This window comes from Sander lucioperca, chromosome 2 (assembly GCF_008315115.2).
Source record: "Sander lucioperca isolate FBNREF2018 chromosome 2, SLUC_FBN_1.2, whole genome shotgun sequence".
NCBI lineage: Eukaryota > Metazoa > Chordata > Actinopteri > Perciformes > Percidae > Sander > Sander lucioperca.
Window position 1 is genome coordinate 1,086,061 of NC_050174.1, and position 23,352 is coordinate 1,109,412.

The following is a 23,352-nucleotide window of genomic DNA, read 5'->3' on the forward strand; positions in this document are numbered from 1 at the left end:
AAAGATAGATTATAAAGACAGTACCGTTCACGTATACAGGCAGGCGCATTCTTGGGAAAACAGTCACGACCAGTTCAGCTGCAGCTACGGTTGCACGCCGTTCGTCGTTAATGAACCGTCTGTACACTTACAAAGTTCTCAACTTTATCGAACACAGGAGATCAATTAGGAGACGTTTTACCCTGCCCGTTGAAAAATAACGCCAAGGGTACAGATCCAGCGCGTAAAAAGAGTGACGCCAAGAGTCCCGACCGAGCGCGTAGAAAAATGATGCCAAAGGGATACCCAGAGCGTCAAACATTGCAGCAGATGGGATTACATTAGAAAGCCCACTGCGTCTGACAGAGACGCTAAAGGAGACGTTTTGCGTCAGTAACTAACGCCAAGAGCCGCAGACCAAGCGTCGTCGGTTTGTGACACGCTGGGAGAGAGAACGCGTCGACTAAATCCACCCAGAGCACAGCAAACATCTGATTTTTTTTTTTTAAATATTCACTTCAACCACAGTGAGATCAGAATTAAAACATGGGTTGAAATTCACACAAATCAATCACATAAAAAAGGAAAAAGTTCAGTCTGCCGGTAAAAAAAAGGCAAAAACAAGGCAAAGGATTATACTGTAGCTGGTACCGCTATCTTTGATTTTTTTTTTTAATTCTCTCTCCTGAAATGTACAGGAGCGTTTGCTACAAGTGACAACAAAATCATACCTGAAATAGAAGTGAAGTCACTTTGTAAGGAATGTGGACCAGAAGTGCTATTTAATACTCACAACAAAACTGAATTTAAGACTTAACAAAAGGCCAATATTGTACTGCATCACATTTATAGGAAAAGAGATGGATATTTGGGGGGAGTGGGAGGGAGTATTGGTCCGACTACGGGTCTTCACAAATCCCTAAATTATACCATCAGTTGCTCACAACAACAATTTAATAGAACTGCCTTTTTGAATAGAGGAGAGATTTTGAAAGCGTCTGGCCCACAATTACCATCCGTTGATTGGTCCATGCTGTGGAGGATCGTTCGCTCCGTTTCAGCCCGATCGGCTCACTTATGTGCGAGGATTAATTTTGGGAAAGGGGGGGGGGGGAAGGTGTAGATGGGCTAGATAAGCTCGACGTAATTGGCTGGGAACATTCCAAAATGGCCGTCTGGGCTGAAGCCCCGCCACCAGCCCTCGTCTATCATCTCGATCCCGGTGATCATATCGTCGGGATCGAACGAGATCTCCGTGTCATCAGCTGAAGGAGAAGAAGCAGTGTCTCATGAATGTCAGCAGAGTTACAGCGTGAAATGCAGTTTCAAACATTACTCAACAACTCAATGCCTATTTTTTTCCCCTGGCATTTTAGGCCTTTATATGACAGATATTTTATACATGCATGCAAATGTTCTCTGAAAATGCAGGACTCAGTGTACCATGCAGGCAGCACTAAGATTTGTAACTAATTCTGGTTTTCGTACTCATCCCTGTAGCTCGTATGAGAGCGTTGGTTGACCTTCTTTGCACAATCGCAGGTTGGAGCATTCGTATATTTTTCTTTATTTTTTATCTTTTATCATTTCTTATGTTCTCTCCCGACTCCTAAAGTCACCACCAGTAAATCTAATCTTCGATCATACGGGCAAATTATGTATGACCGTGGATTACCACAGGATGCAGAACGTCTGCGAACCAGCTCCGCTGCGGAACGGCTGCGTGCTCCGCCGTCCGTCAATACCCACCAGGTCCGGATTTGTTGCGTAACGGCTGCGGCCAGCCGACCACGAGATCTCGCGAATTGACGTATGTTCGCGCGATATAACAGGATGTAGTTTCTATAAACAGAACCACAAAACCAACAACAGTTTGTTTCCATCCAGAGGAGTAGAGGGGGAACTACTCTGAGCTGTGTTTTCAAGGTGTAGTGCAGGGAAATATGACCTGCCGTGAGCACGGTGTATTTTATTTTGAAAATTACCCGGATGTTTTATTTTGTTTCTGTGCTCGACTTCCTATCCCGCACAATCTGAATTGTGCTGAATTGCTGCGGAGCTCTCCGGCGTCCGTCGTCTGCTCCGGAGGGCTGGGACTGACGGAGCTGGGACGGAGTCGGGACGCAGACGTTCTGCAGCCAGTGGAAATACACACATTGACTTTAATGGAAACCTAATGACTCCGTCGACGTTCCGGAGACGTTCCGCATCCAGTGGAAATTGCCGGTGACATTCCCCGAACGCAAACTGTCTTCGGTGAAAGTGCCTTTATTGTTTTTGCACCGTCATCCTGGTATAAATTGCAGAATCATCTTGATTAGACTACCTATCAACAATGACACAGTTTAAAATTAAGACAGAGGACTATTTGAGTACTAAATGCACATGTGCTGTTACTGAGTGCTGTTGAGATGATGTTAAATTGCCAACTGTCTTTTTCTATTTTCTGTTGGAACTATTATACTGCTGTCTTGGCCAGGACTCCACTGAAAAAGAGATTCTGATCTCAATGGGATTATTTCCTGGTAAAATAAAGGTTAATAGGGGGAGGAACAACATGCGGCAAAGGGCCGCAGGTTGAAACCGAACCCGCGGCCGCTGCTGCAAGGACTGAGCCTCTGTACATGGGGCGCACGCTCTACCAGCCGAGTTACCCAGGCGCCCAACTCAATGCCCATTTAAAAAACAAAAGTTCATCAGCCTATAATTCCTACTCTGCAAACCAAACAACCCTACATATACCTTTTTGGAGTTAACATAATATACGTGCAGTCCCTTGATTACACTCTCGTTATCTCCGCCAGGCGTTCGGTTGTGTGTGTGTCTGTCTCAAATACTACAGGACCCATTAGCCTCCTGTTTTGTGCACATCTATGACTGTTGCGTAAGGAGCTCTCGTGGTTGCAGTGATTCGGCGGCGCTAAGCCCCGAGAGCAGAGATAACAAGAGGGGAGGAACATCTGACGCACAATGTCAGGCTTTATCACAGCAATGTACAGCCGCTGAGGCTTTTTTTTACCGTCATTGACTGCTGACTCCTCTTCACCGGCCGGTTGGGCCACAAGTCATCAACAAGTTATCATTTACGGCAATAAAAACAAGCCTGACCTCGTCTGTGGCAGGCCACATTTTGGCCTATGTCGCGGCTTAAAAACGGACATCCATAGAAAAGTTTGCTCTCATTCTTGAACTGGAGCTTCTGCAGATTCATCCCATACCTGATATACTATAATGCACTAAAGTTAGGCACTATCTATCTTGACTGTACGGGAGCCAGGAGGGACAGTTAAGTGAGATTCAACTCTTCTTTGTTTGGGAGGAGAGAGCGAGACACACCTGGCGGAGATCTACACCTGGCGGAGATCTGCTCTCCACTGAGAGCACTTTTCTAGTTTGATTTCTTTCTTTTTTTTTACTCTAGCTGTTAAAAATGAACAGACCCTGGGGGCTCACACCTGAGCCACTAAAAACCTTATCCTAGCACCATAACTATTTAGAGGAGAGCTGCCGTTAACGGGTGCGGCTGGTATTTCTAACTGACCAAAAGGACTATTGGGTTGGTTGCTATATCAGAGGACGCAGGGTAGACGCTCGGAAGTAGGCTTGACACAGATCTGACACAGGCTAAAGTTTATTGTAACATACATTATTTGCCTAAAAGCTATTCTGTCCTCTTGACCTCCCAAAACTCTGTGAAAAATCTGCAGTAGTAGAGCATGAGTCTGCTTTTTATATGTGAAGGGGGCACGTCCAAGCTAAAACAGGGGGTTAAGTTGCTCTTTAATATTAGTGACATTTACTTTGCCTATTTACTGTTACGGTGTAGTTGTGTAGTAGAGTTTAGATTCTCTGCCCGAGCCCGAACTTGACCGATATTTTCCGCCGGGCCCTTTTTACGTTTCTTCATTCGGATCCATTTGCGATCCGTTCCAGTCTGAATAAACTAACAACGCAGTTTACATGTTTCGTCCTTGTTGCATTATTCATTAAGATAATTCTAAACAGATTTCTGTAGTTCAAATAACTCGGAAATGTAGTTGAGAACGTCAGTTATAACTTTTTTTTAATAATTTTTCGAGTTTAAATCGGGCTCGGGCTCATAATTACAGTTAATGTGTCGGGCTGGGCTCGGACACAACATGCACGGGCTTGGGTAGGGTCGCGCTTGATTTTTTCTAAGCTCTATTGTGTAGTGATAGAAAACTCACCAGCCTGGTAGTCATACAAGGCTCTGGCACAGGTGCCTCTGTCTGGTGTCTCGTCAGGTGTCACCTCGTACAAGTTGTTCTCCTCCACGGGGGGCTGGAATAAAGAGAAGTTGTGGTCCGGAATTATTTATATGACGGAAAAAAACAGTCAAAGCATTTCCTGCAAAAGGTAAATAAACGATCACCTGAGCGGGCTTTTCATAAGCCGTCTCCTGGACGTAGGAGTTGGCAGCCGGTGCCTCCTCTGAAAAGAGAGATTACCATCAGTGAGATGTGTCTGAGCAAGGCTTTCTACCTGCCAGCAGGTGGCAGCAACAGCAGCTGATCACGACAGCACAGTGTGGCTGGAGGGAATAATATGTGCTTATAACAAAAAAGAATTTTTAAAAGAAGCAGATGGGAGGGTTGGAAAGCTGACGCTTATCACTGAGGCTACATCTACACTACTATGTTTTCACTTTTTAAGCGGCGATTTGAGACAAAAACGATCTCCGTCCACACAAGAGTTTTAGCTCCAGTAGCAGAACTAATCTCCGTCCATCTTGACACGTCAGACATCATATATCACATGACCGTTCACACACACACACTGGGCATGTGCGCGCCGGTGTAAACAGGAAGCAGATTGTCTGACGTTACTCTGCGGTTGGAAATCATGGATGTAGAAGTTAAAAAATACACACAAACACTTTAGAGAAAGAACAACAACGGTGAAAAGTAAGAGCAGGGATTTATTATCTTGGAGCGAGGACGAGGTGGAACTGTTACTGAAAGGTCTGTAAACTACCTAACAGATAAGACTGACTGACGTGCGTCGTCGTTTCCAAAGGTCTCCGTTTGTGTCCGTCCAGACTACAAAGCAACCCCGGAGTTTACAAACCAAAACGGGAACAGCAGTGTTTCCAAATGTCTCCGTTTTAGGGGCTCGGAAACGCCGCAGTAGTGTGGACGCGAGGCGTAAACGTAGCAAAAGATACTGGTTTTTAAACCAAAACGTAGCAGTGTAGATGTAGCCCGAGGCTGGTGTTGTGTAATGTGAAAATGGGCCCCCACCTTCAAACTGCTCCTGGGGGGTCACCTCCTGCTCATCATACTCACAGCGGGATTGTCCATCATCCACATCAGGCTCTTTTCACCCAAAACACAAGCACAGACACGCATGTACACAGGGGAACACATTCACAAGTCCACACAGGCTGGAAACCACCAACCTCAGACATAAGGGGAATGTTGGCACGGCTCACTTGAGGAATAACAAAAACAATAATCTGGAAGTTTCTTAGGAAACAGAAAAAAAGGACATTGAATGGAAGCATGACTCATGATGAAATGTGTGTTTATAAGGAAGATGAAGATGATCGCACACAGAAACAACAATGAGAAATGAAGCATGGAGCTTTTAGTTAAGTATGAGACTGTCACCCAATACGTGTGTATGCATTCTTTGTGTGTGTGTGTGTGTGTGTGTGTGTGTGTGTGTGTGTGTGTGTGTGTGTGTTTGAGCTCACACCTGTGGCACGGACAGGAGAGGCAGAGCCTGCTGGCACAGGAGAAGCTTGGCGCTGAGGGGAGCTGGCTCGCTCACTTTCGTACACTGGCTTAGACAGAAAGGGGCTTTGCAGACGGCCTGAGCAGAGACACACATGGAACCCCCGAAACAAAAATGTAGAAAGGGACGAGAGGGAACACAAAGTGCAGACCAGTTGAGCAGAAGAAGAAAAGACACCATGATGGAGACACAGTGTTACGTACAGTATGACTGGGAGACAACAAGGCAGTCTGATGGAAGGTTAAAGCGCCGAAAAATACAGCGTTGGGAGGCAATCTCCTTTAGAAAAAACACCAGTTTGTACAAAGCTGAGAGAGAAGCTAAGAGAGCTTTGCAGTAATGCCGGAGGGGTTGTGACATTTAAAGGGTAACTTTTATTTTCAACCTCCCATGTTTCTGTGTCTAAGCGACTAATGGGAACAACAATTTGAGCAAGACCTCTGCAGTCGGCACCTGCGATACAAGCTGAAATGTAACCACTCCGGGCATTTGTGCACCGTCAATTTCCGTCCACTAAAAGTGCCGTTTTTGCCGCTGACAGACTCCGATTATTATTAAAGTGTCTGACAACATTAAGTAGAGTAAGATCCTTTTTAGTTTAACCAGAAACAGCTCTGAAATCACCATTGGCAACCTCACCAGACTCCATGTAAATAATCAGTACTTTTAGCGTGTATAGAGCCAGCATATTTCCACATGTAAATGGGTGAATTAAGGGTTAATTTCAACCAAACCAGAGTGGTGATTGTTGGAACAGTGGAAAGACGAACCAAGACGGCTTTTAATAGTTTTATTTTGATTCTGTCCACTTTGAATGAAGTGTGTTTTACGATGATAACAGTACTGTTTATTTAAATGGAGTCTGGTGGGTTTGGTGATGGGGATTTCGGGGCAACAAGAAGGTCTATCCCTGTAGGGATCCTTTCCATATTGTTGTCAGACACTTAGAATAATAATCTGAGCATGTGAGTGAAAGATTAAAAAGTGCGCAATTGCTCATTAACGTTACATTGCAGCTTGTTTTCTTGCTTAATACTGGACCGATTTCAAAAACCGTCAGTCACTTAGACACAAAAACATGTGAAAATAGGGTTCAGGTTGAAAAATACCAAAGTTACCATTTAAAGCAAACAGATTTACACGTGGAGGTCAGGGTATACGCAGGGCCGATACCTGGCTGGGGGCTGGCAGGGGCCGCAGAGGGGACGTCTGAGTCACTGGGAGTTATTCCCCTCTCTCTCTGCTTGAACATCTCTCTGGGGTTCACAGCACGCTGAGAGATGAGAGAAGCTGCCTCCTAGAAAAAAGGAAATGAATAACGCATACAATAAACATTAGATAGCCACGGGTTAATAATGCAGAGGGAAGTGCTGCTGAGAGAAGAACGACAGAACAGACAGATGTCTGATTTCCGTTAATGATCACAGAGAAAGGAGACACCGTGCAGTCAAGGCTGGAAGACGGATGGGTTACGTTAAGCTTAAAAATGGTGTACATTTGGTTAGAAAGACACAAACGCTTGTTTTCGAGATAGGCATGAAAAAAGGAAGTTTGGCCAGAGGAGAGCACTTTCGGGAAGGGGAACTCACGTTGACCTTTTCCACAGATTCACCTCTCTTGACTGCTTTCTTCTCGGCTGCCTGGTTCTCCTCCTGCTGCTCCTGATGGTGTCGATATTAATGTTGGAACTGCTGACATTAGCTACCTTCCTGACTTAAAATGTGTGCAATATCCAAACTTATTTAACTATCAACATAATTGTAGAAAAGTGGCTAACACTCAGTTAGTTCCACACCAATACACACTCATTTCAACATCTGACTCCTCGATAGGGCTGAACGATTTTTGAAAATAATCTAATTGCGATTTTTTTCCCAAATATTGCGATTCGATTATTTTTTTAAGCTCTTTGTCTTCTGTATTATTCAACAAAGACAAACAATAAATCATTTTATAGTATGAACAACACACAATTACACACTAGACAGTTAAAAAAGTAAAAATATAGTATATATACACACACGTGTATTTTTTTTACAGTGCACAGAGAGGAGCTGCCTCCAGCCCCTCCCCCTCGTGAAGTTACGTGCTGCCGTGTGTTCTTGTTCAGAGAGGCTATCGTTACGTTAGCTAGTTGCTGGTGTTCTTGTTCAGAGAGGCTATCGTTACGTTAGCTAGCTGCTGGTGTTCTTGCCGTGGGATTAACTGTACTAATAAAACTGTTGAAACACCGCGGCCGCGCTGCTGTGAAAGCTCCCCGAACGTCATTTATCAGAGTCTGGTTGTTACCCCTCTCAGTGGCAGCTCCTCCACTCATATCTTTATAACGGAGCTAACCGCTAACCGGAGCTAACCGCTAATCAGAGCTAATCGTTGCCAACCGAGCCTTCAGGTCTGCGTGTCTGTATCCATTAACTTCACGTATGGACTCGAACCAGAATAAAACCCTTCATTTTATTAAAATGGCTGTAAAAGTTTTAAACTATAACTCAGAGTTGTTTGAATGACAGAAATCAGCTCAAGGTACGGCGTAGCGTTAGCGTGCTAAGTTGATGCTTTCTCTGCGGAGTGCAGACTGATTTGCTCTCGCGAGTCATGTGACCAAATCGCAGCCTTTGCGATTAGGAAATCGCGTTTTAACATATCGCGATATTATCGCAAATGCAATTAATCGTTCAGCCCTACTCCTCGAGTCTCAGTTTACTTCCCAAACCCTTTAATTCAAAGTGTAATGTCACACTCACCACGCGTGGTTTCTCCTGGTCTTTACTCTCAGTGTCCTGCTGCTGCTGGTACTTCCTGTTCAACAAATGACCATTTAGAAGACAAGAGGAGGAAATGCAGTATAAACCCAGTGTTTCCTTTAGGATTTTTTTTAGCAGTGGGGGCAGATCTGTCGAACCCCCCCCCCCCCAGTCCCGCCGCCAAATGTTTTACGTATTGAACGGAACTGAGACTTCGCTGCAACACAAACAAATATATTTATTCACCTCTATTCACACACAATGAGGCATATCTTCATTTTGTTTTGATTGAACTGTATTTTTGAGGAACTGTAGGTCTACAAAATTAATTTTACAAGAAATTCTTCATAGGGAAACCAAAATCCAAAGTAGGCTATAGTATGAAACCATTCATAATGAAACTAATTGCATATTTGCCTCAGTGGCAAAGTTGGCAGCCTTGCTGTGTGCATTTGATTTTTCTTGGCTTTTGGAAAAATAACTCCCAGGCTTGGTTATTGCCATGCAGAGTCCATCAGGGATGGTCACAGCGTAAACATGGAGGGTATGGCATGGAGGGGGGTGTACCTGGGACGCTAGGTACACTGTTGAGCCCTCTGGAGACGTTGTGGGCTTCAATCAACGAAACGTCGATGAAGCAGGGTGCCCACCTGATGACCCCAATGACATACCTCACCCTCCTTTTCACCACTCCACACCGACTGCTACGGTCAAGAGTTTCCTACTAAAGGCATTGAAACATCTAGTTCTATTAGCTTTACTATAGGGGAATTCAGAAAGAGGTGGCCCATTAATGCTGAGTAGCATACATGCTGTAGATCAGGGGTGGCTAACCAGTCCAGCATAAAGAGCCAAAAAAAAAAAAACGCACCATAGTAAAGAGCCACACAACACATGCACGCCCGCACTACAACAGCGGCTTGCAGATCTAATGACAGTCATAATACAAAGCAGAACAGTTTTATAGGTTTCTTTCTTACCTAGACTGACTCAGTGGGAAACTTGGCAGTCTTTGTTATCCACAAGCCTTTTCAGGTCTGGCTTGTACTCAGTTGTGGCCACTCGAAGCAACTCTTTCACGTGTGTGTCGGTAAGAACAGAACGATGTTTTGACTTTACTTGTTTCAGTGTAGAAAACACTGATTCACAGACATAAGTTGCTGCAAACATTGACATTAGCTTGAGTGCAGCCTGTTTAACATTGGGATATCTGTCTGTGGGCACTGTTTTCCAGAACTCTGTGGTTCCTTCTCTCAACACAGATTTCAGTCTGTCATCCTCACAAAGTTCAATCATCTCCAACTGGGACGCTGCTTCATTTGTCACTAAAGGGGCTTTCAAACAGTCAGATTCAGCAGTGAAAGGGTTAATGAGGAAGGTGATCTGTGGCCGTTTTTCCCTCAGGTTGCAGAATCTGTCCTCAAAACTCTGCTGCAGATTTTCAACCAGTGTTGCATAGCGTGCAGTGCTCCTTTGTAAGACCTCAGCTGCTCCTCCACTTGCCTTCAACAAGGAGGGGAAATGTGTGAGCTCTCGCTTTTGAAGATGGGTCTGGAATAGCTTGAGCTTGCTGACAAATGTGAAAACACTTTGCACCAGGTCAGGCAGCATTTTTAACTTTCCTTGCAGATCTACATTCAGTTTGTTCAGATGATGCAGCATGTCGACCAGAAACCCCAAATCTGAAATCCACTGGGGGTCATGTAGCTGAGGATATTCCTTATGTTTCTCTCCCAGAAACAGCTTCACTGGGTTCAACATTTCAAAAAAGCGGGAAAGCATGTTACCTCTTGAAAGCCATCTCACAGTGCAGTGGAAAAGCAGATCACTGGGAAGATCCTCATCAAGTTCAGCTATAAGGTTTTTGAACTGTCTGTGATTGAGAGCATGAGTGCGAATAAAATTCACAATTTCTAGCACTGGTTTCATGACGTGGTCCAAGTTCAGCTTCTTAGACACCAGATGCTCTTGATGGATAATGCAGTGAAATGTCCAAAAATCCGGGAAACGGTCATCCGCTTTACACAGCCCAACAAGGCCATTTGCAGCTCCTAACATAGCTGGCGCACCGTCTGTGGCTATTGCTGTCAGTTTTGACAACTGCAAATGTGCCTTCTCAGCAACAGTCATGAGTGTCTCTTTCAAGTCAATGCCACGGGTCCTGTCTTTTAACGGCACAATGTCAAGCAGCTCTTCCTTAATTGTGCAGTCTTCTGACACAGACCGTACAAATATTGCCAACTGAGGCTTATCTTGAATGTCACAACTCTCATCCAAAGCAATGCTGAAATACAGGCATTTCTCAAGGTCCGTATGTAACTGTGTTTCAATGGAGTTGTTAATATCCGATATTCTCTGTTCAATTGTGTGCCGTGACAGCTGCAGGTCGGACACAGACCGCTTTAAATTGTCATTTTCAGGCGCGAGGATAGCAATGACATCTTTGAGACATGTCTTCACAAAGTCCCCTTCACTGTATGGCTTTTTGGCACGAGCAATGTTCCATGCTACCTGATATGATGCTAACGTGACAGTCTCTGAGTGCTTCCCGAATTTTCGAAAAAGCTGAGTCTGCTTCTCTGACTGCCGTTTCAACGTGTTTACCTTGTGCTTGCGAAGTTCACTGCCTTTGGGGAAATCCCGGGCGATGTTAGCATGGATTGAGGTGAAATGGCGCTCCAGGTTTGATGCGATACGACCGACGCGATACGAAACGCGAAAGGTTTAATATATATAAATATATACACAGTATTTTTATTTTTTTCCTTTTATTTTTTTAACCCAGAGCCCAGCCGCTCAGTTAGAGCCTCACAGGAGCAGGCAAAGAGCCGCATGCGGCTCACGAGCCGCAGGTTCGCCACCCCTGCTGTAGCTGGTCCCCCTGCGGCCTGTTCCTTAACACTACAACGGCCAGGACGGTGACCGTTTTGAAATTGATATGTATAATAACTTTGCTAAATAAAAAAATAGAATCATGCTGGTACCTGACTTTTCCTAAAATAGTCTGTATTTTAAATCTAAAATTGTTTGTATATACATTACACAAAAGGCAAAGAAAATACAATCACTTTTCCCTATTTTGGCCATACGCGGTCATATTGACCGCTCGGATTTTCGCGGTTTTGTTTTTAATCTTTTGCGTGGTTGAAGATGCATCTTGGCTGCTTAGTAATAGGCCTAATCATAGTCTCTGTCACAGCAACGTAACTAGCGGCCTCAAGTAACAAGTGTGGGCATCACCGATGGGCCGAAGGCAAAGCCAGAGTCGGTAACGTAGGCTACTACAGCGTGGAGGCACTCTGTTCTGAATCAGAAGAAAAGCACCGGGCGCTCGCTCTGTGAAAGGCGCGGTACACGTAGATGGCCGGTAGCTGTCTACGTGTTCATATAATTTTATACATGCTACAACTGGCTGGAATCATTGCACACATCCTCTCCAAGGAGTGCACCAGCTGTAAAATGTCCCGGAGGAAGTTCATGCAGCAACTGGCAAAGTAGCTGAGAGTTTATGGAGGAGAAAAGGGCAGCGGCGCACGGTCCGAACAGCGCCGCGCACCACAGCTGACACCAAAACGGAGGCAGTGCCAGGTTAGGTTAGGTTATAAATGTTCAAATAACATACTTTTAAATTGTTATTTGGCTGTGAATTACGTTGAATGAATTTCCCCCAATATGTTTCGGGACATGAATGGAGGGGAGAGCAAGAAAATAGTGGGGGAATCGCCGATCCTGCTTTTGATAGTGGAAATGAAAAGCGATTTAAAATCTAAATGGTAACAACCCTAGTGCTATTGCAAACTACTCTTAACAGTGTGCATTTCCTTCAGTGTCTACCTACTTTTGTTGGTCGATTTGGGTGGCCCTCTCCTTGTCCCTTTTGTCCCTCTGCATTGCCTCCTTGGCCTCTCTGTCTTTCCTCTCTTTCTCCATCTTCTGTCGCTCCTCGTCTGCCTTGTGCCGCTCCTCCTGCCGACGTTTCTCCTCTTCTTTCTAAAAGCCAAACAGACCGACGAGGTCAGCGTTAGATTTGGCAATTTTGCAAATGCTACGTTTTTAAAAAGCTTGCTTTTTCACAATAGTTTATCCAAGAAAACTGCAAGGCAATTAGCACCACTTTCTGGGTGTATCTGTGACAGGTATGGTGAAGAGCCAAAACTGCCGACAAAGGACAAAGTTACAACAATGCTTTCGCTGACTACGGTTACGTTGCTGATGGATAAGAAACTGCCCGTCTTGTGTTTTTAATATAGGCTTTTAAGAGAAATGGAAATGTGTGTCAAGTGTTTCAAAAAGTGCAAACTTGTGCAATATTTTGTGGAGTTCTTGCAATTTCAATGAGTCACAAACACCTTACGTAAAAATAAAAAATTTCTAGTGGGAGACATTTTTAAGCGATAATGAAGCTACTCATGACACTGTCTCAGAGGTGAATGGCATGATTTTTTGGGATCTCCATTAGCTATTCTTCCTGGAGTCAACCCAAAGCTTGTGCATCTATACATGAAAGGGATGTCATGAGAACCCGAACTATGGTACCAAAATTCTGGAAACGTGACGGTACTCGTTTTTCTACAGTACCGTAGGTACCGGGGGATGCCATTTTTCCGGACCTGACGGGGGTAGTATATGGCGTCAAGTGTTCTAGTCTGCCGCTAAATGCTGGAGAAGAAGAAAGCTGACCGACGCAGGAAAACAGAATAGCGCATCATCTCCATGCACTGCTTTACCGTATATTTACAGCAACGGCTTTCACGACAGACAACATGACATCATGACTTTGCGTAATGTGTATGTATATTATCTGTATGCATTTTGAGCTATCCGCGTGTATGTCTACTGCAACGTCACAGCGTAAACATACACGCCACTTTTTTAAACCTGATTATTGGCTAATTTCATTACACATCTGGAAGCCTGTGTGCAGGATTAAGGGGGATCTATTGGCATACATGGATTATAATATTCATAATTATGTTATCATTAGTGTATAATCACCTGAAACTGAGAATCATTGTGTTTTCAGTGTGTCCTCTTCCATGGAGCCCGCCATGTTACACTGCCATGTTTCTACAGTAGTCCAGAACAGACCAAGCAAACTCGCTTTTTTATATGTATCCTGAAGTAGAGGTGTGAATCTTCGCTGATCTTTCGATTCGATTACGATTATCAGGTCTTCGATTCGATATCTCAATGCATCACGATGCATCACGATGCGTCAAATACATTTTTCTATTAAAGCCATATAGGATATTTAATTCATAGCTTTTCAAGCTTCAAAAACAAAACGTGGCGTGTTATCTCGAGGCTACGGTTGGGTTTAGGAAACGTCACACGCGGGTTGGGTTTAGGAAAAGAATAAACGTGGAAAGTAAACGTCACACGCTGGACACGATCCCCGGTCTCCTGGGTGAAAGTCCTGTGTTTGACCCATCCTCCCCCCCAACCAACCTTCCTACGCGAATTTTTGCCCTTTCATACTACTCGCTATGGCGTCAATTGACACGCAATCGCAAGGTAATGTAAGTCAATGGACGCCAAACGGCGCTGATAAACATGCTAAAAAGCGAGTATGCGTCTTGATAACACGCCAATAATGGCATACGAATTGGCGTGTCATACATACGCCACTTCATGAGATCAGTCTGCGACAGACTACATTTTTTATTTCTATGTTTAACTTTTTAAGTTTAATTGTTTAGAGCGTTTAAACAACATATGTATCGTGACAACCCTACATACTAAAGGACCCACCATTCCTGGAGTCTACCCAAAACTTGTGCATCTATACATTGCAGTGCATACATACATTAAACAACGATCACCAAATAAAACAACATTCGATCCATCACAGAGAACAATGACAAGAAAAATAATAGAGACATAACATTCAACTCAATACAGGACCTAGTTTACATTATTCACAGACTGTAGAGATAAGAACATTAGTGCCATTAACCAACGCTGGTCGGACCAAACAAAAACACACATAATGAACTTAAAATGTTCAGGAGCCTACCTCTGCCTGAGCCCAGAAGTTGTCTTTGTTGGTCTTTTTGATTTCGGACATCGCGTTGGTCTTCTGGTAGACTGAGCCCTACGTGAAGGAAAAGTGAAGAAAAGACTATTTAATATCATTGTGTGAACATTTTACATTATAATAAAGAAAGAAAAACACAGTGGGACCCAACTACTAGAAGTGATTGTTAGCAAAAATGTCCCTAAACCTAATCCATCTCTTTGAATTCATAAGTCATTTTCATGTGCGAGGGTGTGAGTGTGTTTGAGCAGAGGGAATGGAAACGGTGTTCTTTTATGAGACAGAAAAATGTAATTGTATGTGAAGATGCAATGATAATAAAGGCATTCATGCATTCTTTCATTAGGGATGTTAATTAAAAAGGAAATTAAAAGTTGTTAACCGATCATTATCCGTTAAAAGACGAGCAGGAGCTCGGAATTACTTTCCGCAGCCTATTTTTCTTTTATCATGCCAAAAGGTTTTTAATAACACTTTTGTTTTAATAACATTGTGTCTAACTTGTTTAACTGATAATATTAAATCGATCAAAATTCTTACTGTCAGTTTAACGGTTAATTATTAACATCGCTAGTCATTCATTAACTGGATACAATTTTACATTGATCTCTCAACAGATATTCGGTTAAATTATTAACATGATGTGCCCGATTTATGTGTGCGAGTTGTTGTAAACAACTATTTAGTCTCGCTTTGCCAGTCCTTCCTTCACAGCGCTGCGGAGGAGGGTCTTTCTAATCCACACAGCATTCTGGGATGGGAGAAAAACGTGCTCTGGTTTATTGGCATTTCTTTAAACCAATCACAATCCTCTTGGCGCTAAGCTCCGGACAGAGCCACGGTGCCGCTGCAAAATAGTCTCTGGAAGGGACTTGTTTTAGTGGAACGGGTTTACGTACAAAAGTTGTTTTAGTCGTGCAACAGAAAACTCAGATTGGACAGATAGTCTAGCTAGCTGTCTGGATTTACACTAAATGAACCGTCGTCAATATAGACTAACAACTATTAGATATAAATCAAGTTAAAGTATACATTTTGTTGTTGTTGTAAAGCCTTTCTAGTAGGCCAGCATTTTCAGATTCTTCTCCTTTTGGAGAGTTTGTTTTTCAGTGGTAGAGCTGGCTTAGTGTGAATGGAAGGCTGTAACAAAAACAAACATTTCAAATGTATCCAGATTAAGGAGCCTAGTTCAGATCTAGCCCTCTTGCTTATCTTTCTAGCATTAAACATAAGCAAACAGGAGGGCATGAGGCAGGAAGTGCATGCGCTGCATACCACGGGACCCTGAGGACCGCTGTCCTGGAAGCGGCTGGGAGCTTCTTTGTGGAAGCTGTAGTTCGCCCCCGATGCTTTGGCCACCTTCTGCATGATCGCCTCGGGCTCCACGTCCTCGTCTCCTCTGGCGTTTATTGTGACATGGGCACCCTAAAACATGAAATGAAAGTTCATTTTAATACTCACACAAATAGACAAACACCGACAGTTGTTATCTTAGTCTATGAATGCACCACCCAATAGTTTTTGTGCGACACTAATCCAACAAAGCGGTTATTCCAACAATGCCTGCAGCTAGCTTTTTTCTAGCGTTTTATTTTAATTTTAGGCCCAGATCAAAGCCATCATTAACTTGCCATTTAGCACACAAATAAGGCTACATCTACACTACTACGATTTTTCAGATTTTACTACGATCTTTTGCTACGTTTACGCCTCGCGTCCACACTACTCCGGCGTTTCCGAGTCCCTAAAACGGAGACATTTGGAAACACCGCTGCCCCCCGTTTTGGTTTGTAAACTCCGGGGTTGCTTTGTAGTCTGGACGGACACAAACGGAGACTTTTGGAAACGACGACGCACGTCAGTCAGTCTTATCTGTTAGGTAGCTTACGGACCTTTCAGTAACAGTTCCACCTCGTCCTCGCTCCAAGATAATAAATCCCTGCTCTTACTTTTCACCATTGTTGTTCTTTCTCAAAAGTATTTTCAGATTTTTTAACTTCTACATCCATGATTTTTAACCGCAGAGTAACGTCAGACAATCTGCCTCCTGTTTACACCGGCACGCACATGCCCAGTGTGTGTGAACGGTCATGTGATACGTGATGTCAGATGTGTTAATATGGACGGAGATTAGTTCTGCTACTGGAGCTAAAACTCTTGTGTGGACGGAAATCGTTTTTGTCTCAAAACGCCGCTTAAAAAGTGAAAACAGTAGTGTAGATGTAGTCTGAACCTACTCTCTAAAGTTAACTTAGCTCTGGGGAGCTTATTCCCTGGAGTCCTTATGTTTTTTTCACCCAGCAGTTTTCCTCGGATTAGGGTGGCACCTAAATCATGGTTGCAGCTGTCGCCGTGGTCCTGCTCCCTGCCCTGCTACGTCCTGCAGTACCCTGCTACGTCCTGCTACGTCCTGCAGTGCCCTGCTACGTCCTGCAGTACCCTGCTACGTCCTGCTACGTCCTGCAGTACCCTGCTACGTCCTACTACGTCCTGCAGTACCCTGCTACGTCCTACTACGTCCTGCTAAGTCCTGCTAAGTCCTGCTACACCATGAACTACTACAACTACTATTTCTAGTCATAGTTCCATTATCTTTATTGTGACTATTATCGCCACTGTTCATCACACCCCCAACCGGCAACGTCAGACACCGCCTATCAGGGTCTGTCTGAGGTTTCTTCCTAAAAGGGAGTTTTTCCTCGCCACTGTCGCTCTAAATGCTTGCTCTTGGGGGGAATTACTGGAATTGTTGGGTCTTTGTAAATTACAGAGTGTGGTCTAGATCTACTCTATCTGTAAAGTGTCTTGAGATAACTATTGTTATGATTTGATACTATAAATAAAATTGAATTTAATTAAACATAAACACACTGTAATAGAAACTGAAAATGCATATCGTCACCTTCCTAAAATAATGGCCCAAGTCATTTCTTCAGGTTTTTCAGAAAACACAAAAAACTGAATATATATTAATTAATAATTTCACTCAAAAATGTTATGACAATAGATGACTACTGACATACTAATAACACTGTCTGTCAATTATGCAACATAAGAAGAATAAATGCCTTTGTGACTAAGGCAATTTTAAACCTTCAACTCTGTCAACAGTTAGTGTGTTGACATGCACAGAAACCTCATCACTTACCAATTGGGGACGAGCCCTGAATCACGGAAACAACTTCAGTGAGAGAGGGTGACCTCGAACTAGCTTAACCTTCTATGCGTCAGTGACAGTCCATTGAACCACTTCCTCAATGACTGCACACTGCTTCCTTTGCAACATGGACAAATATAACTTTAACTTCTGATATTCTATAATCATGTCTACAATAATAGAAATATCTCTTCAAGTGGTAGATTTTTGTTCTTCTTGAAGCGGCTGCCATTTTGAAAAGCCTGACTAAGGCAAAATAAAACGGCCTAAGTCACACTCTTGACATAGGCCATTATACTAAAAGGTGTAGAATCAAGTGACCTGCTCAACTGAGGATGTAGGCAATTTTACCAGCGGTGGCCAGCACCATGAGGAGATGATTTAGACAAGAAAATCATGTTTGTCAAAAAATGACATAGGCCATTATACTAAAAGGTGTAGAATCAAGTGACCTGCTCAACTGAGGATGTAGACAATTTTACCAGCGGTGGCCAGCACCATTAGGAGATGATTTAGACAAGAAAATCTTGTCAAAAAATGATTTAGGCCATTATTTTAGGAAGGGGACGATATTTAAACTAGACTCAAAAATGACTGCAGTGTTACCTTAAGAAAATTGGCCATGGAGCTGACGTGATTTGCACATATTCCTTTCCTGGCGTCCTTCACTCCCTCTCCAGTCTGAAACACAAAGAATTACTCGTCGAGTTCAAAGACGGCCACTTCAGAAAGGGGACAAACAAATGTACGATAGTTAAGTGCAGCACAAACCCAGTTGATGAGGACATATTTTGGCAGGCCAGAGTTTGGATCCTGCACCCGGCAGAAAGCGTACATCACTTTTCCACTGTTCAATTCCTCAACCAACTCCTCCAGTCCTCCGTCTGGCACATAAACATTGTGGGAAAGTCAAATGGTTACTGTGGCTGGTTGTGTAACTGCAGACATTTTTCCCCTCTTACAAATGATGGGGGCGAGAAAGCCGAGGCAAGCACTGCCTTTGTGCAAGCATTCCAGGACTGCAGCCGTATGCTGACAATGAAATCCCTGCACACATTTGATATTATATTCGTGTTGAGATTATAAAAACGTCATAACAATATCGAGTCGGTTACTCACCCCCCTTTTCTGCCAGGCGGATATCATTACTGTTTCCCTCGTAGGTGAACAAGGCCCTGTGGAAAACAACAGGATTATGGGATATTAAAATACCAGCGAAAACACATCACACAGGCAAACAGAAAAGAGTTCTGTGGGCACCAATTTTAAGCAACCATCACCCTTAAAGCCCTATTCCAACAGGACCCATTTTACAGAAGGGTACGAGATGGGGAAGGCACATTCTATCGATTTGATATATCCTGATGCCTCACCTCCTCAATATTATTATATATTGCTACAAATGTTTTTTTATCAACAAATTGCAGCAGTCAGATATATATGCACTCCCCTTTTTATTGTATCTGCTGTTAAAAAAGACCCTTCCTGAACATAGTGGAGTCTGGACGCAGCAGACAAAAGGCAGAAACAAAAGAAAGCAGTGACCCGAAAATAAACAAGTAACATCAGTAGGCAATAATCTATTATGGTCTGTCCCTGCATCGATGCAGAATCGGCCACGTCCGCATCGCGATGCTTCGATGCAATGATTAATTTCAACCCCCCTTATAGATAAGCATTGTTTTTTGGTTGGTGAGTGAAGTAAATCTACCAGCCACTTGCATATTCAAAGCTTTAGTGCGTAACTTTTTGATATTAATGAACGTCCGTTACATTCACGCCGTTGCCAAATGAGTTGCTACAAAGCTAATTAAGACCATCAGCTCCACACAACTCTCTCTGGATTTCTCAGTAGGACTATGTTCAGAAGATTGTGGCGTCCGGTTAGCCTAGAAATCTAGACGCACCCTAGCGGCAGCGAATGTAATTTGCACCCAGGGGGGGTCTAAGCAACTCTCGGTTGGCTTGCGAGCTGGAAAAACCAAACTCTAGTCAGGCCAATCACATCGTGTATAGAGTCGGTGGGCGGGCTTATGGCTGCTGCTGCTGCTGCTGCTGCTGCTGGGAACAGCGGTCTTCTGGAAGACTTGGAGTTCAGCTTTTCTTTGAGAAAAGAACAAAGAACGGCACTGAAGTCATTCTTAAAAAAGGAAGATGTGTTCAGAGTTTTGCCGACTGGTTGCTCTGGTTGGTTGGAGCTAGGGCTCTGCTCGATTGAAGAAATTCTTAATCGACTAACACTCATTCAATTGTATCTTTTAATCGATTAGTTGATTTAATCGTCAGATCTGTAAATCTGAGTTTCTCTGCAAAGAGTCATGCAAAAGCCCCACTTTAATTCTTGTGTTTACCAGAGATGTGCTCATACGTTTCTTGGAAATAAGTCATTCGGCATGAAAAAAGCATAAAACATGACTAATCGACTAAAGAATTCTTAGTTGACTAAGACCAAAACGACCGATTAGTCGACTAATCGAGTAAGAGGGAGCAGCCCTAGTTGGAGCGCTATCCTATTGCGTGCAGAGGGAATTTGAAAGACAACCGTTTATCCCGCCCCTCGAATTGAGCCCAGCCAATGGTGAAAGACAGAAAACTGTAAAATTATTTATTATAAATGAATTAATTTAAAATAAAAACTGTCAATTATTTTTTAGTGGTGCCTTTTATATTCAATTCAATGTTCAATTTGTTCAATAAAAGAAAGTTGGGAATTATTTGTTCGTTTTAAATTCAACAAGCAATTTGTTGTATTGGGGGGAGGATGCGTGGGATTTCCCCCTTTCTGGTTTACTCCCCCTCGGTCAAAGTGATCAATGCTACTTCACCAGGATACCATTATACAGGTATACCTAAAATAGAAGTCTTTTCAACTGTAGTAAAGTAAAGCGCTTTAACGTGAACGATAAAATCCAAGCGGCAGAGCTCCGGGAGCGGCTACCAGCGGCAGTTGTTCAGCCGCCACTAGGCGACTGTGAGCCGGGTACAGACACTGCCGGAGGACGGCCCTTTGAGGGGCCGTGGAACTCGAGTTAAGCCAGAAAAAAATGAGCCATCATGCGGCACTGACAGTTAAATTCAGGCACCAAAACAAGTCGAGTTGAGGAAAAAGATCGGATTTGGATTAAAACACTCCAGAGGAACAAACGAGCCAGGTTTCCCGGTTGAAGGTATTTTGTTTTCGCCGCATATAGTGAACGCCTCTCCGCTGGGCGGGTGGCTCTATATCCATGGTATTGAAAGGGGGATTTAATTATTGGATGTTGTGTTTTGTTGTGCATGATCCCCTCTGCTTTTTTCACAAATTGACAGCCTGGTTATACCCGTTTAGTTATTGCAAGTAATATTGTTATTGCATATACAGCCCGATTTTACCATCATGAGATCTGCTGAAAGAAAAAAATCACTGGACTTCTCGTGCCCCCACTGGACGACATCTTTAAGATCCGCTGCCTCCACAGAGCGCACGATATTGTGCAGGATGAGACACAGCCCTCAAACCATCTGCTTCCACCTGGCAGGCGGTATCGAGCTTTTAGAGCACACACCTCCAGGCTGCACACCAGTTTTATCCCCAGGGCCATCACAGAATTCAACAATCATGCCCCCCCCACCCCTCAGCCAGCACAGTTGCACTTTCTAGAAAGGGATTCTATGCAATGGGACTCACTGCAATATTGGGTGCCTTGATAATGGTTCTTTTATATTTCTCTTATTTTATTTATTGTGTGAGTGGAAGAGAGTATTGTTTTAGAGGCTGCACAAGCAAATTTCGTTGTATAATTCTACTGCACAATGACAATTAAAGTCTATTTTATTCTAGATGGTGCTAATTTTGAACCCTGCAAGAGAGCCATTTTCAGACTAAATATGAGGCCCGCATTGCTCCCTGGGGGATTACTCCTTGGGATTAATTAATTCGGGTCATCATTAAACACTGCAGCTTTCATCAACAGGTTTCAGCCTCAAGGCACACGCACACAGTCCTGTAACGTTAGGTAACAGTAAGAGGAAGTTCCTGGATTTTACTTACACTCTCACATATTGGCCATATTTCAACTTTAGATATCTTATCAGGAAGTGGGTGAGGTAGCTTTTTTTTTTTTTTTAATAATTTTATTCAAACTCAGTATGCATTACAGGTATTATTTTTTAAGTAACTTTTATTATTAAAGTATACAGAATTACACATAAGAGCAAAACAATTTTTTTTACAAAAAAAAGTAACAAATATGCCAGGGGTCGGCAAAAAAAACTGAAAATAAATTAATAAATTAAGTGAAAACATTAAATAGGAAGCACAAGCTTAGAGTTTTAATGGCTTTCTTTGTTTTTTGATAACGTAATTATCTTACTATATAGCACCTTTTCTCTCTTGAAAACATTAAAGTGTGGTTTAAAGTGAGTTTTATATATTGCCCATATCTTTAACTTCTGATATCTCACCAGGAAGTGGATGTTGATGTAGCTATTACACCTATTCATTCAATGTCGTGACACACAGGCTTATAGAAAGATGCTGAAAGATGATTAAAAACATGCAAATCATAGTTAGATATTGTCGCTAATGTTAAGTGCGTAGCCTGTTGGTTAGTCAGTGTAACGTTACCTAACGTTAGCTAATTAACAATGTCACTAGCTATTCAGTTAATACACGTCAGACAATACATTTAAGAAATCTAAACGGCCATGAAGCTGACTTTAGCTTAAGCTAGCTACATTATCGCTAAGTTTAATAAGTAGAAGGTCTGCTGTGGTTAACATTAAGTCCCAGGTTAAGTTTATCTAACGTTAGGTTACCGTTAACTTACTTGACTGGCTTAATGCTAGCCATCACTGAAGCTAACATAACGCCTCCTACGTAGGGCTAATACGGGCTTTTAAAAATGCGGCTTCTTACCAGTTGGTATTGGATTTTTCATCTACCACTTCTTTAAATGCAGCCGTTAATGCAGGGCCATTTTTGCTGAGGTTAACTGCCATCGTTACGCTGAGTACAGCTAGCCAGCTAGCTATCCGGGATGCGCCCTTCCTATTGGGAGGAGTGGCGACGATGCTGACTTTTAGCTGGGCTAGTTTAGCTACTGGCTACTTCTCACTTCTCAGCCACGGCGTCTTGCACATGATATACCGTGACAGTCCGGAAGCGCGGAGCTAGTTTGCGGGGTGTTTGTTATCACTCTAAACTCGGCTATGAATATTTGCAATACGATTTCCAAATAATTATTAAGAAGCATTAAATCACTTTAGGAAAGCAAGATACAATTAATAGATCGCTCCACGCGGAAATTGTGTTGTCTGCACCGCACAAGCCGCGCATGAGATTTTGTTGAATCAAACGCACCCTAGAGCAATGTTCACAGGTATGACGGTGGCGCTATTTATTAATGCTGTGTTCATGTTGTATCGGATTTATCGGAAAGATGAGTTGCCGACTGGTAAAATTCACATGAATGCCCTTAACAACTCGGAAAGTCGGCGAAATGTTTGCTACACGACTTGCCGAGTTGTCGAGCTGCCGAGAGTCATATAAAGCAGTCACATGGCGGACGAAAAGTAAATGTTAGGTCAGTGATAAGCAACTGATAAAACAAAAAAAAATAAAACTTTTAATTATTTCAAGTATTGCATATACGATGTTTACTCGCATGTCATTTGTAATATATTAGGTTGTAACCATT

The 23,352-nt window shown here is 43.1% G+C and overlaps 1 protein-coding gene across 7 annotated transcripts; it reads right to left on the reverse strand.

Moving 5' to 3' along the window:
• Positions 1-656: 656 nt before the first annotated feature.
• Positions 657-22,816, reverse strand: dbnlb (drebrin-like b). 7 transcript variants are annotated; one of them, XM_031305105.2, is made up of 15 exons: positions 22,572-22,816; positions 18,794-18,849; positions 18,446-18,558; positions 18,281-18,355; positions 15,793-15,942; positions 14,497-14,574; positions 12,319-12,470; positions 8,481-8,535; positions 7,326-7,397; positions 6,910-7,033; positions 5,698-5,814; positions 5,241-5,315; positions 4,373-4,431; positions 4,188-4,281; positions 657-1,244 (listed from the first exon to the last, which is right to left on the reverse strand). In XM_031305105.2, the coding sequence occupies exons 1-15, from the start codon at positions 22,652-22,654 to the stop codon at positions 1,108-1,110; spliced, it is 1,440 nt and encodes a 479-aa protein (XP_031160965.1). In that variant the 5' UTR covers positions 22,655-22,816; the 3' UTR covers positions 657-1,107. The 7 variants fall into 7 exon arrangements, with proteins under 7 accessions (XP_031160965.1, XP_031160966.1, XP_031160968.1 ...); XM_031305106.2 differs by lacking the exon at positions 7,326-7,397; XM_031305108.2 differs by lacking the exon at positions 5,698-5,814.
• Positions 22,817-23,352: the final 536 nt, after the last annotated feature.